The sequence below is a fragment of the Tigriopus californicus genome, chromosome 9, assembly GCF_007210705.1.
Source record: "Tigriopus californicus strain San Diego chromosome 9, Tcal_SD_v2.1, whole genome shotgun sequence".
Taxonomy (NCBI): Eukaryota; Metazoa; Arthropoda; class Copepoda; order Harpacticoida; family Harpacticidae; genus Tigriopus; species Tigriopus californicus.
Window position 1 is genome coordinate 7,090,266 of NC_081448.1, and position 13,572 is coordinate 7,103,837.

General features: G+C 43.3%; 3 protein-coding genes across 3 annotated transcripts in view; 1 reads left to right on the forward strand and 2 right to left on the reverse strand.

Annotated features, from left to right (window-relative positions):
- The window catches only part of LOC131886162 (large ribosomal subunit protein uL16-like), a 4,775-nt gene extending 3,040 nt beyond the window's left edge, over nucleotides 1–1,735 (reverse strand). Inside the window, exons 1-3 of the mRNA XM_059234420.1 lie at nucleotides 1,580–1,735; nucleotides 1,171–1,411; nucleotides 702–971 (exon numbers count right to left, since the gene is read on the reverse strand). Of these exons, the coding sequence (XP_059090403.1) occupies nucleotides 702–971; nucleotides 1,171–1,392 (492 nt within the window). The 5' untranslated portion in view covers nucleotides 1,393–1,411; nucleotides 1,580–1,735. The remainder of the gene's footprint in view (nucleotides 1–701; nucleotides 972–1,170; nucleotides 1,412–1,579) is intronic.
- A 1,922-nt stretch (nucleotides 1,736–3,657) lies between these two features.
- Nucleotides 3,658–5,604, forward strand: LOC131886161 (Golgi pH regulator-like). The gene is made up of 2 exons (XM_059234419.1): nucleotides 3,658–4,197; nucleotides 4,264–5,604. Exons 1-2 carry the CDS (start codon nucleotides 3,986–3,988, stop codon nucleotides 5,423–5,425), a joined length of 1,374 nt encoding a protein of 457 aa, XP_059090402.1. The 5' UTR covers nucleotides 3,658–3,985; the 3' UTR covers nucleotides 5,426–5,604.
- On the reverse strand, nucleotides 5,601–10,277 carry LOC131886160 (ATP-dependent RNA helicase DDX55-like). Its single transcript, XM_059234418.1, has 10 exons — nucleotides 9,979–10,277; nucleotides 9,743–9,850; nucleotides 7,803–8,087; nucleotides 7,613–7,738; nucleotides 7,146–7,482; nucleotides 6,799–7,004; nucleotides 6,491–6,665; nucleotides 6,287–6,413; nucleotides 5,898–6,216; nucleotides 5,601–5,780 (listed from the first exon to the last, which is right to left on the reverse strand). Exons 1-10 carry the CDS (start codon nucleotides 10,087–10,089, stop codon nucleotides 5,706–5,708), a joined length of 1,869 nt encoding a protein of 622 aa, XP_059090401.1. The 5' UTR covers nucleotides 10,090–10,277; the 3' UTR covers nucleotides 5,601–5,705.
- Between the last annotated feature and the right edge of the window lie 3,295 nt (nucleotides 10,278–13,572).

Sequence of the window (13,572 nt, forward strand, 5' to 3'; positions counted from 1 at the left end):
TACCTATCCCAGAGGTGATCTGGCCTTTCATACATTACCATTAAGTACCAAGTGCTGATATTGCCCCAAGAAACAAACCTCTTGGCCGCTTTACCAGAGGTAGTTTGTACCATTGAGCAATACATTTCCACGTGAGAAATTTCTTTCGAGGAAAAATTTCCCTCGGCTAGCTTCTAGTGTTCATTCCTACCCATTTTCATTTTAGATCTACATCTCCAAGAAGTGGGGTTTCACCAAATGGGATCGTGAGGATTTCGAAGGTATGCGCGCCAGTGGTCGCCTCGTCACTGACGGTGTGGGTGTTCAATACAAGCCCGAGCACGGGCCCCTCTCCGAATGGTGCCGCATCCAAGCTGCCTGGCTGGAGTTTGAATACCACGACACACCCCTATGGCGATTTTGGATATATGATTGGGAATGGACAATCGACGTTTCGAATAACAATTTCCTATCATCCAGTCTTCCTTGTTTCTTCCTCGGCTAAGCCTGAGGTTTGTCGTAACCAGCAACGATTTAGCTAGATCCATAATGTTGCTGAACATTAGGTCTTACTCCTGAGGCCTGATTCTTGAAGCTCGTACCTCTGAGTTGTGGCTTGGACTTTAACCGGTATGCAAATACACATCACGAACCCTAACTCCCCGTTTCATTTGCGAAGCTTGGCGTGAAATGAACTGGGTCAGCCAACTCGTCTCGCTTACCTTTTGACGGCCGGGGAACTTGAACTTGGTACGTCCCAGAGCCTCAATGACGGAGTCCTTATGCTTGTCGTAGGTTCGGACCGACATAAGGGGCTGTCCGATGCGTACGCGGGCTACAGTACCCTGGGGTTTGCCAAAGGCACCACGCATTCCAGTTTGGAGTCGATCGGCTCCGGCACAACTCAACATTTTATTGATGCGCAACACGTGGAAGGGATGCACGCGAATCCGAATGTGGAACTGATCCTTGGCCGTGTGCTTGACCATGTACTGAAATTCCCAAAGATAGATTGTAGACACTTGCCCGGGTAAGAGGCAGAGAGCGCCCTCTGCGCTAAGCCTCTTCAGAAAAAAATTAGAGTATGTTTGCTCTCATGAGTGCTTTCAAGCAAGGGAGTTGTTCATCATTTTCAGGTCCGTGGCACGAGTGGGACACGAGTGGGACGACTACCATCCCCCTGGAACTCACCTTGTTGCAGCAGATTCTTCCGGCCTCTAGAGCCTCGGCCGACAGTTGCTCATACTCATCCGATACCAGATGCACGCACAGAGGGAACTCGTCCACACCGGCCTTCTTGCGTCCCAGATCGTAGATCCGGATCTTGGGATCAGGCACACCCCGACAGAAACGAGACTTGGGGTAGGGCTTGTTCTTGCAATAGCGATAACAACGCGCGGGACGGCGACCCATGATGACACCTAACCTGAAGCTGAAACCCACCCAAAATGTATTACAACGGCTCCTGCCAGGCCCTAATCCCGCCCAGGCCTGGTCACTCCCCGAGCCCACATTGCGTGCTCCATGGGCGGGGTCTGAACGGAGCTAGGACACAGTGCCATGGTACAATTTATGTCCCGAGTCGGGCTCGTCGACTTACCAGGGTCACGTTTCGCCAGGAAAAGACAGAGTCTGGCGTCAGCTGATTAGGCGGAAACGGATGCCACGATCCGGAGGACTCATATCCCCGGTACAGGGCTGCCAAATTGGACAATCGTTAGCAGACCAGAATTCGACGCTGTTACCCGCCAGCTGGGATAGACTACTTTGAGCAAAAAGGATGGATTGGAGGAATCGCTCGCAGCTCACTTCCCAGCGAGGAAGTAAGCTTGATTATTGAGCCATGGTTTGGGTTGTCTTTTTAGAGGTAAGCATGGGTTCTGAATTCAAAACAAAAAAAAGTATTTCTGAATTAGTGAACATGTATGTACAAAACAACATGAATTAAATAGGCTTTCAATTTTTCATTGATGGATTTTGGGTTGACTTTGATTTGTTTTACGAGGGCAAAATCAGTTTTGCCTTAATTCTTACTTGCTTCCGTGAAATGTGTCTTTTTTTTAAAACTCTTTATTGCGAGATATTTCTCATTGGATCATAGGTGTCTGTGTCTTTTAATATTTAGCTAACTGAATCTTCACTCAACTTATCATGAGAGTGCTTTTACCATTTGCCAACCACCATAAGCAACTAGTCAAGGGATGTTTTCATTGATTCAGGTCCTGACTTTCATAGTCACCCATGGGATCAAAGGAATCTTTTTAAAACCACAAATATACCCTGGAGGTCTCAAAAGTGCAATGATTTCAAAATCTGAACATTTAGAACTTTACAAGCTCAAAAAAATAGATCAAGCAATGTTCTATCTCAGAGGAAGTCAAGCCAAGAGAGTGTGCTGTGAGCCAGACAGATGGACCAGTTTTTAGAAACCTGGGTGGTTGTTGACTGGTTGGTTTTGGTGTAGGTTGTGATTTCTGACAGTAGAGTGCACATCCATTGGTTGGCAGGAATAATGCATTACACCATGATTACTCAGATGAGTTGCAATTTAAAACCACAATCAACACATTTTTACTCTTCTTTGTTTCAACTGCAAAGGTTTTAGGCTATACAGTAGAAGAAGCAAGGCCTAAAGAGTGCATTGCAAGCAAGCCAGGCAGACCAGATTTTAGAGTGAATGGGTGACAGTTAGGGTATGGTTTCTGATGGTAAAGGTGCTGCATTCAATTGGCTGAAGCCGTCCTGCTTCATGATTGCCAACTCGGTTGCATCAGAAACCCCCAACATGTTCAATCGCTATATGTTAATTAATCAAATGAGAATGTGCACATAGTTCTCCAGAGTTGTTTCTTGAATGATTTACGAGACAAAAATGCCGTAGTTAATCATGGAAATTGATATTTAACTCTAGGAATGAATTATTTAGTACTGTGTTAACTCCCGCTAGCCTAAGTAAGTCAGTGTAATCAAAACTGACCCTAAGGTACCCCATGTTTAGCAACTTCAGCTGGTACGTTCGCTATCCCACCCGCAGCTGAAGCCACTGCCACACGAAATCAATCACTCAACCTCAATAAAAAAAGTGACTCATGCCAGAATGTTTGGACCTGTTCGGACTTTAGGAGATCTATGAGTCAAAGTGGATTTTGGGCAGGACTGAATGTTGTTCTGGGTTTATGGTAGCTATTCCTGACTTACACAGTATTTGAGTTTTAGGAACATTCGTGAAGGCTGATGTCTGTTGACAGAGTCTCAGTCAATCCAATCGAGGTCAGCCCAATTGGGCCTTACTTTGTCCAATCATGCATTATCTTTTGCGCTTTGTTCTACTAATTCAAGTTGTTATTCGACCGCCTTCAATTCAAAGGAGGCGGAAGCGTAAAACATCTCCAAGTGGAGTTTTGCTTAGTCTTTAAGTTGGTCACCTTATGTGTTGTCCTAATCCGTCCCTAGGTTCAGGGCGACCCATTCAAGGACCCGAGCTCTTCGCATCTTTGTAGATCGCTTGGACCTTGTTCATTCGCATTCGTGTAAGCACGCAAAAATATGAATGGGGGCCAAATTGCATTGTTATTAATGTCAGTACTCCTTCGAGAGCCCAAAGTACCCTAGCACATTCTTTGTGCTTCTGCTGAATGAGGCTGGCTTTGAATCTTTCTTCAAACTTGAGTCGATTTGGTCACCTTAAGGCGGTCCTCCCTTAGCAGAGGTTGTTCTCCAAAACATCTGATCATGTTTTCTGTTCCCTTGGCTGGATATTGAAGAGAGCTTTTGACTCGGTAGACTTGGCCACTCATGGTGACAAACTGTTCGAGATGTCTGTCCCCTTTGAGTGTCGGTGTTGGATTGGATCAATAATGGGCTGGTCTGATTAGACTGGGCGGGATTCTCCCGTGAGTCCGGATCAGCGGATGCTCGCATGACCGGTGCCAAAGGCTGACGTGTCCCTGCCGAAAGGCCGCCCTCCCTCCTGAGGGATCGTTCCTGGATTTTGCGGTCGCTCACCATGAGTCTGGGGTTGGATTCGTGCGTGGTTTTGCTGACCCAATGCGTGTTTTTCCTGTTGGGTTGGATGTTCTTCGTGCGTCACTTGTTTCGGGACTACGAGCTCCGCCATTATGGCGTCCAGATCGTGTTTGGCCTGAACTTCACGCTCTCCTGCACCATGTTTGAATTGATCATCTTTGAGATCGTCGACTATTTGGACAAGGCCTCTCGGTACGCACATTGATTTTCAAGGCCAAAAGTTGGTTTCATGCGGTCGTTTCTATTTGTGTTTTCCAGATATTTCCACTGGTACTTGTCATTATACTTGATGCTGTTCATGGTCATCATCTTGATTCCATTCTACCTGGTCTACTTCTTCTTATCCAATTCGCGTCATTTCCCCGCCCACTGGGTTCGGCCCCTATCCTTCGGCGTGTGGTTGGCTTACATCGGCTTGTTTTGGAAACTGGGCGATCCCTTTCCGATCCACAATCCCAAGCACGGCATGCTCTCGGTGGAGACGTGCGTGTCCCGCGTGGGCGTGATTGGGGTCACCATCATGGCCTTACTCTCGGGCTTTGGCGCCGTCAATTATCCGTACACATCTATGGCCATTTTCATGCGCTCGGTCACTCACAGCCACATCCAACACATTGAACGCAAGCTCCAGCAAACCATGGACATGATCACCACGAAGAAGAAGCGCATCCTTATGGCCGAACGCGAGGCTGAACGTCAAAAGCGACAAGCCCAACACGAGCAAGGCGGCGGTTGGTGGGACCGCATGAAGAAGCTCTCGACGTACACGCCACCCGGTAGTTTGGAAAATATCCCCTTGCTTCGGCAAGACGTGTCGGCCTTGGAGGAGCTGAGTCGACATTTATTCGTGGAATTACAAGATCTCCAAACCATGCGCGAGCGCAACGAGTGGAGTCGCACTTGGCAAGGCCAGTACTTTAATTTCTTGGGCTATTTCTTCTCGATGTATTGCATTTGGAAGATCTTCATTAGCACGGTTAACATAGTGTTTGACCGCGTGGGCCGCGTGGATCCCATCACCAAGGGCATGGAGATTGCGGTCCATTGGTTTGGCTTGAACATTGACGTGGTGTTCTGGTCGCAACACATTTCATTCGGCTTAGTGGGTGCAATTGTGGTGACATCGATTCGCGGCCTCTTGCTAACAATGACGCGGTTCTTCACGTGGATCTCCTCGCCCAAGAGCTCCAATTTTATAGTGCTGCTTCTGTCCCAAATCATGGGTATGTACTTCATCTCTATGGTAATTCTCATGCGGATGAACATGCCTGTCCAATATCGGACCATCATCACCGAGGTGTTGGGCGACCTCCAGTTCAATTTTTACCATCGATGGTTCGACGTCATGTTCCTCGTTTCGGCCTTATGCACCATTGGGATTCTCTCTTTGCTTCACAAAAGAGAGTTTGAGCCTAATTAAGGAATGGCTGGAAACAACAGCCCAGACATTCAACCATTGGTGTTGAATCGTGGTCAAATTCTTGAAGAGAAAGCAACCGCGCCTGTGATAAAAGCCTTTTTGGAATCAACTGAATGGCGTTAACTATTATGTGTGAACTACTCTTCATCGGGTTCGAATGCATTTAAATTCCTGCTTAAGAGGTTCTCAGAATTGTATTTCATGTAACCAACCAAAAACGATGATCATTCCAAATCACAGCCAAGCCATCAAGCCACCTTAGAACAAAAGAAGGGCTCATTCATTCCGTGTTGGTTTCAGTCGGGTCCAAATCGATGTCCAAATCGATTTCCTTATCAAATTCTTCCTTGCTCATCTAGAAAACAGAAAACTGCAGAATTATCTATCCATTCCCCAAGTCGCAATAGGATGTTGGCTTGAGTCAAGGCTTAGGTCACCATCATTAGTATATTTTAGCGTTCCGTTCACGTACCTTGCCCCTTCGTATTTTCTTGAGCATCTTGTAGTCCATTTCTAACTCGTCGATGTCGTCTTGTGACGTGCATGGGCCTTCACTAAATCTACTCTCAGAGCTTGGCTGGTCATTGTCATCCTTCTCGTGTCCTTTCCGCTTTTTCAACTGTTTCTTCTTGGCTCGCAACTGCTTCTGAACTTTCTGGTCCACTTTATTAGACCAAGCTTGGGTGCTTGGATTTCTGATGGCAGTGGGTCCTTTCTTCATGCCAGGCCAAGACCCAGTCTCTTGAAAGACCTTCAATTTCTCCTGTCTTGCTTTTTCCTTGAGTTTGTCTCTGGAAGTTGAAAGTTTCTAAGACTTGTTTCGAGCGACAAAGCGACAGAGAAGCAAGGCAAGGAACTTACTTGTATTTGATCTCGTTCAGATGGTGCTGACCCTTAGAAAATCCTTGAATCCTGACCGATTTCAGCTCGGGCATACGCGGCATCTTCAGAAGACCAAATGCCATGGCCAATTCACCGAAAGGAAAATCTTTGAAGAGAGGAATCATAATTTTGACACTTTGATTTCACATTCTCAAATATAGTTAAGCGGATCGTTTCACATACCTTTGAGGCGAAGAACATACTTGCATTCGTGCTTGGAATATGCTTGTACAAATGAGACGAACGCCCGATTCGCCAGGTCAAAAACGGTCCGGTCATTTTTCTGCCAATCACGGAGTTGCGAAACAAGGTTGCTTTTGTTTTGAAAGCGCGGAGCCGGCATTTCCTTGAGAGTAACCTAAAACAAGAAACATATTCCACATATATTATCCAGTCACTACTACTAAACCTCCTTCGCTTCCTCCGTTTCTTGTTAAAGCACCACACCGATAGGTAATCTCACAAAATCGTGACAGGTCTGAAACACTGACCTTCTGATTTATGATAATAAAGTCGACATAGGCATCCTCCGTTGGAAGAAAAAACAGAACAGCAGTGCCTGCATGACCAATCCTCGCGGTTCTTCCACAGCGATGGACGAAAGCCTCGGCATTAGAGGGAGGATCAAATTGCAGCACCCAGTTCACCTCGGGGATGTCGATTCCCCTCGCCATCACGTCTGTGCATACTAATAGACCTTAAAGAGAAAGCACACAAAATTACTTGCAAGTTCCTCATTAGCTGTCAGTGAAGTGCACTTCTAAGCTTAGGGTTTCGTAAGTAACCATATGAACAATAACTAAAACAATATGAATCCGTGGGTATTCGTTGCAATTACCTGTGGGAGCCTTACGGAAATCCTCAAACACCCTATGACGCTTGGATTTTTTGCCGTGAATGGCAAATATTTTCAATTGCTTCAAAAGTCGCTCAAGGATAATGGAAAAGTACTCGACACAAGCACAAGTAGCAAAGAACACCATGAGTTTTTCAGATTCGCGCAGAGGATCGCTTAGAAAATTAACCAAGTTGGCAAATTTGTCACGGGGCTCGTTGATGATGTAATAATTGGCCAACGTGCTTGGGGTCCGTTCCGTACTGTTTGGTTGATCTTTCTCTTTCACCGAAATCAAAACCGGATTCCTCAGTCCCGCGCGTATCAGTTTTTCAACATCCTGTTATGGTAAAAGAAGGGGAAACGCTTAATTGACAGATCTCATGGATTTTTACATCAAACAATGGCCAAGATCCGTTACGACATAGACACCCAAAAGTGCAAATAATTTGATCCACACGTTTCCTTACCTTAGTTTGGGTGGCGGAAAACAAACCGGTGCGCCTTTGTTTCGGCAGCAACGACAAAATGCTACTGATAGAGGCTTCAAACCCGAGGCTTAACAATCGATCGGCCTCGTCCAAAACCAAGATCTCCTGAAAGGGGTTATTTTTGTTGATTACCCAATATCAGGGAAGTAACAAAATTGATTCTCCTCACCAAAGCTTTGATTCCATTTCTCAATGCTGTAGGCACACTTTTGGATTTCCCACTAAGGATATCTTCCAAACGACCCGGAGTGGCCACGATGATATTGGCGCCTTTCTCTTCGAACAGGCTGAGATCCGTCTCTAACGGCTTGCCCCCAATCAACAATAATTGAGTTATGGATTTGCTCTCTTGCAAAAACTCTTCAATGACCTCACTTATCTGAGAGGCCAATTCTCTAGTCGGACTAATAATGATGCCTCCCACATCGTGTTTCTTCGGTGGGCTCTCTAGAGACTGAAAAAATGGTACCGGATAGTTAAGCCTCGTCTGATCATTCATTGTGGCTAACCTGTACAATTTACGAACAATGCAATTGTACAAATTTAATTTGACACGGCAGACTAATATGATTGATGTTGTGTTGGGAGCATTCATCTTTCGCACATTTTTGACCCAAAGAGCATTGCCAATTCTGCAGTTAAGACTTCAATATAAGTAGAAGTCTTCTCTTCCGAAACGATTCCACTTGGCAACCGCTCACTTCCCTCTAATTCAATTACCAATAAAGTCAGCTCGGAAAGATCCACCTTCCTACCAGGCAATTTTACCATTACGATATTCAAGTCTCGTCTTTGACATGTTGAGAATACTGTACTTCATCGTATTACGATATTCACGTCTCGTCTTTGACATGTTGAGAATACTGTACTTCATCGTCAAAAGTCGGTCAAATAGTTAAAGGTTTTGCAGTTCATGCGTTTTTACGCTCTTTTATGAATATTTTCCTCTCACTTGAGTTGATATTGTTCGTTGAATGTTTGAGTTCTAGAGCCAAGGCGTTAAAAGAATTTAATTCCTGGCTGACAAATTTGCCAAAAAGCTGTAAAATAAAGAGATCAAAGACCAAGCCATAACAATGCTTAAAGTATGACCACCTTTAACAACTCTAGATATCGGCAAATTGGCTGCGTGTTCGCCGTCGGGAATATTGACAATAGCGAAGTATAAAACTTTTTTGAATCTTGCCACAATCGGCTGACCATCTTCATAATCCATATTTCTACAAGCTCGTGAATAATCTGATGGCCTAGAAACGCCTAATTCTTTGTACAATATAGAGAGTCTGAAATGTATATAAGTCTATCTCAAAGTTGTTTTATCTATGAAAGGCACTAAAAAAATCAATAATGAATATCCCATTTGGACATTTAATGTCAATTTCAAACAATGAAAGTCATTGCTTTAGAATGATTTTCAATCGCTTCACGATGCCCAAATAAAATTTCGAGTTAGTTAATCGGTCTTAGCTAAGAGAGGCAGTGTGAGGTATGTTTCCAAACCCTATAATATTTTACTATTATCATTTTATTTTTCTTCATTGGATACTTTGGCAATAAAAAGGAATAAAAAATCCCGCACTTCTCAAGCTATGTTCAAAAGCGTTTTACAAAATATTTTTCTGCAATTTTGGGACACTATTGAATCTGCCGTGGTTTCGCCCAATAAATTCCAAAACTTTTTACTTTTGTTGCAAGTAATCATGAAATTTGCCCCAAAAGGAATTAGTGTAGCCGAGCGGTCTAAGAGGCAACGTGAAAATGGGTTCTTAATCGAATAGGTCTGAGCTTAAGTCCTTTACATATTTCATTAAGGACTAAGTGTATTTGACATGGTGTATTGTAAAATAGTCAAGCCAATCTCTTAAGGCTTTAGAACATGGTTAAGCTGTTCGGCAGATCGTCCCATACTCTGCCTAAAAATAAAACTTCTTTTTGATGAAATAGCTTAATCCCGTAAGAGGAAAGGGCGTGCATGGTTCACTTTGGTTTACAACTTCAAACAAAGATTTGTTTTGGAATTGGTTACTCCTTTTTAGATATTTCATTTAGTTATTTTGGTTATTTGGTACGATTTTTTCTCGGTGGTAAGCGTTTTAAGGGTTTCCTTACCAACAGCGTGTGCAACAAAGGCACCACAAAGGCCAGTGTCTTGCCACTACCGGTCACAGCCTCGGCCGCCACGTCTTTCTTGGCCAAAAACAAGGGAATCGAAGTGGCCTAAAACAACATTCAGAGCGAGATTACTCACAATAGCCCCAAGACCAATCGAATATCAATTGATCCAATCAAAACCGAACCGGTGGAAAGCCTGAACAGTCTTTCCACTTGATTACCGACAGACTGACCTGAACGGGTGTCATGGTAGAGAACTTCATACGTGATAATGTGAGCAGCACAGCCGGATTCAAAGCGGGACGCAGACTGGTCCAAGTCGTGGGGGCGTTACCGCCACTCATCGTTCGTTAGACTAAAGAAACGGGTAGACTTCGAAAAACACATAAACTCGTGAGTCCGTAGCGAAGCCAGCCCCGATTGATTTCGCGAGAGTGTAAACTTTATTTAGCTATCGGACAACCCACCATCACATGTGGAACCAGCCGCTCAAGCTCACCTTGCTCAGTCTACACAAAAACAACAAACACACTCTTAGTCTCAGGGTAGCCGAAAGTGAGAACAAGAGCCACGGTCCACTGGCCATTGGTTGTTTTCCAAGACATGAAAAAAACTGAATGTATTTCAAGGGCGTTATATGTTTACCAACCATTCAGGGGGGATCAGACACGGTTCTCTGTTTGAATTTTGCTCGCATTTTCGTGGCATCAGTCCGCGCTCATGTTCCCGAAATGCATGGAGGCCGTCAGGCCTGGAGAGGCAAGCTCTTCAAACTTAGCTAGAAGTTCACGGTAGGCGTTCGAGCAATGCGTTTCATGATGATGAATGGCTACTGAGCAGCGATGAGAAAAATCGAGATTGATCGAATTTCTGCCACTTTCTGCCACAAGTGGCAGAAAGTGGCAAAAAATGGCAGAAACTGCTGGAAGGTGATTAAAAATGGCCACGAGTGGTTGGAATCTAAAAAAGATCTTGATTTTAAAAGGTGTCAAAGACACAAAAGATCATAGGGTTTGGATAAGTTTTTTCATGTGTCCTTTGCTAAAAAGCAAATTGGCATAGGATTGGCTGAAATGCAAAATATTCCTCTAAAAATTGATATCTTACAGTTAGATGGTTTGATTGGATTGATAACAGTGTCCATAGACCACTGGTCTGAAGGTTTTTTCCTTCTAGCCCAGAGTATGATGCAAAAAGGATTCTAATTGTGATTGGTTCTGAAACGGCTACAAAAAATGTCGTGTTGTAGTAACATTTTTGGACAAAATTATTGACTGAAACATGTGAAACTTCGACCTTGAAAAAGACGATTTTCGATCAGTTTGAATTTCCCGTCTTTTTACTTTTACAGTTATTGCTCTGAGTGCTCCTTCTACTTTGCTTAACCACAATTTCAACCAATGACAAACCTTGTTTACATTTTGCTCGCATATTGTGACCTAAGGCCGCTGAATCCCAATCGCTAATCTGATCAAATGTACTCAAAACCTCATGCTATGATGAATTTGGTAAGTCTAGTTTTGTGGTCGAGTATGATTATTTCATGCTTCTTCAACTTCCAAAAAACAGAGGCTATTAAAAGTCCAGGACCTAACCAAACTGAAAAAGCTCTAAAGTATGTTTCAATGATAAATTGCACTNCCACAATTTCAACCAATGACAAACCTTGTTTACATTTTGCTCGCATATTGTGACCTAAGGCCGCTGAATCCCAATCGCTAATCTGATCAAATGTACTCAAAACCTCATGCTATGATGAATTTGGTAAGTCTAGTTTTGTGGTCGAGTATGATTATTTCATGCTTCTTCAACTTCCAAAAAACAGAGGCTATTAAAAGTCCAGGACCTAACCAAACTGAAAAAGCTCTAAAGTATGTTTCAATGATAAATTGCACTACTAATGTCATTTTTTTGTTACATTTGAATTTGCTAAACAGGTTTCGAGCTATTTGTGGTTTTGTTAGAGCACACTAATATTCATTCTCTTTATTTGTCATGACACCAATATTATGACAATTTTGATCCTTTATTCCTTTGTTGTCAAATAGAATCCACATTAAGGTTGATTTAATGGAAGAAATTGAATTTGTCTATTCGTTGAACGAAATATTTGTTAACCCACCCAACCAAAACAGTGCTACCAGAGGCTAGACTGAAGAAAGCGTCTAAGCCAAGCACAAACCAGATATTTGAGGCATCCAAGAACAAAACGTTTATCCGGTTATGATGAGAAGTGGGAATATCCCTCAATTGGGACACCCATCAATCAGATGGCAGGCCGAGCGAGAGAGCTGCCATCTGACTTCGTAACAAACAAACAAACAAGCGGTTATGATGGGGCTGAAATTATGATTTTCGTCAAGGTGATGGAAACAGTTGATGGCAACGGAAGGTACAAGTCTCAGTTCAGGTTGACATCCAGAGATGTCAAAATCACACTGACCTGGTAATAATGGAACATGTAATATTTTACCATTAACCCTTTGAGGCTCACAATCGGCGAGGGTTGTTAAGTCTCTATTAATTACGGCTACAAGAGGCAATTATTATGTTCAGTTCAAATTAAAGTAACATCAATTATTATTGATTTAATGATTGCTTGTTTTGAACAATGAAAAGAAATAATGGGAAATTAGAGCTTCTACGGATCTCTCTTGCTGTGGCCCCACAAATTGTTGGGGAATCAAATAAATTCCTAGGCCCATGCCAAATTGTTTGTCATGCACTTGCGCTCTCTTAGTATATTTGTCTAGCACTGGAATTGGATGGTGCAGACCAGAATCCTCAAGTACTGCTGCGCCAATTTACTTTGATAAAGAGGCTATTCTTGACCCTGCCATGTTCCCCAACCTGAAGGGATCCTATTCCCGTGTGGAACTTTGCTCAATTGGGCAAAATCTGCAAACTGTTTCTTTTCCAACTTCTTGCTTAAGTTTTGTAATCAAGGGCCCTTGAATCTAGGGTGCATCAGTATTCCCAAGGCCTACTTGGAGAATTGCTCCACTCCATCAAGCACTCCACATCAAGATTTTCTACCTTGGCATCATTACTATACAAGGTGCTAAGAGCAAGGTCTCTAGGTCTTGGCTTTTCTTGGCTCCTCTCAAATGTCCTGCTTCAGTTGGTTTGAGCACCATGGACCAATTCTTTTAAGAACTTCTCAATTTCTTTTGAAAGGTTTCTTATACTCAGTAACCTCAGTAGCAATACCCACTTCATTTGGCAAGTTCCGCAATGCTTCTGCTTTTTTGACCATTAAGGTTCATGTTAATCCAGTGCAAGTTGACCGCAGTCCTCCTCAAAATGGGTTACCTTAACTTCTCCAGTTCAGGGTCACCATCTACATTAATAACGTGGTCATACATAATGCTTCGATTTCTTGTCAGCTTTTACCGCAACTCAGTAAATGTAGAATGCCGACAAAGCCAGATATGATAGAGGGGAAACCCCTCTCATGATTAGAACAATGTGTGCTATATGTGCGATAGGTCTCAAATTAGAGCGTGTCAGTTTAAGTTCTAACAGCTAAACATAAGTTCTAAGAGCTAAACATAAGTATGTTTAAGCCTTTGGCCTTCTTAGAACAAAAAACTTCATAAACCGTATTGAATTTTGCATACACACTGAGTTTAGTAGGTAAATCAGCCTTTAGAAATGAACTCACTAAGGAAGAGAAAATTTCGCATCCCCTGAACCATTCGTTGTATTGAAGTCTTACCAAATACGCCAACCTAGCCAAATTTGGGGCCAAAATGAGGTGAAGGGAACTCAGGAGAGACAGCCAAACTTTTGCTACAAAAATTACGAATCAATTTAGGGTAAACTTT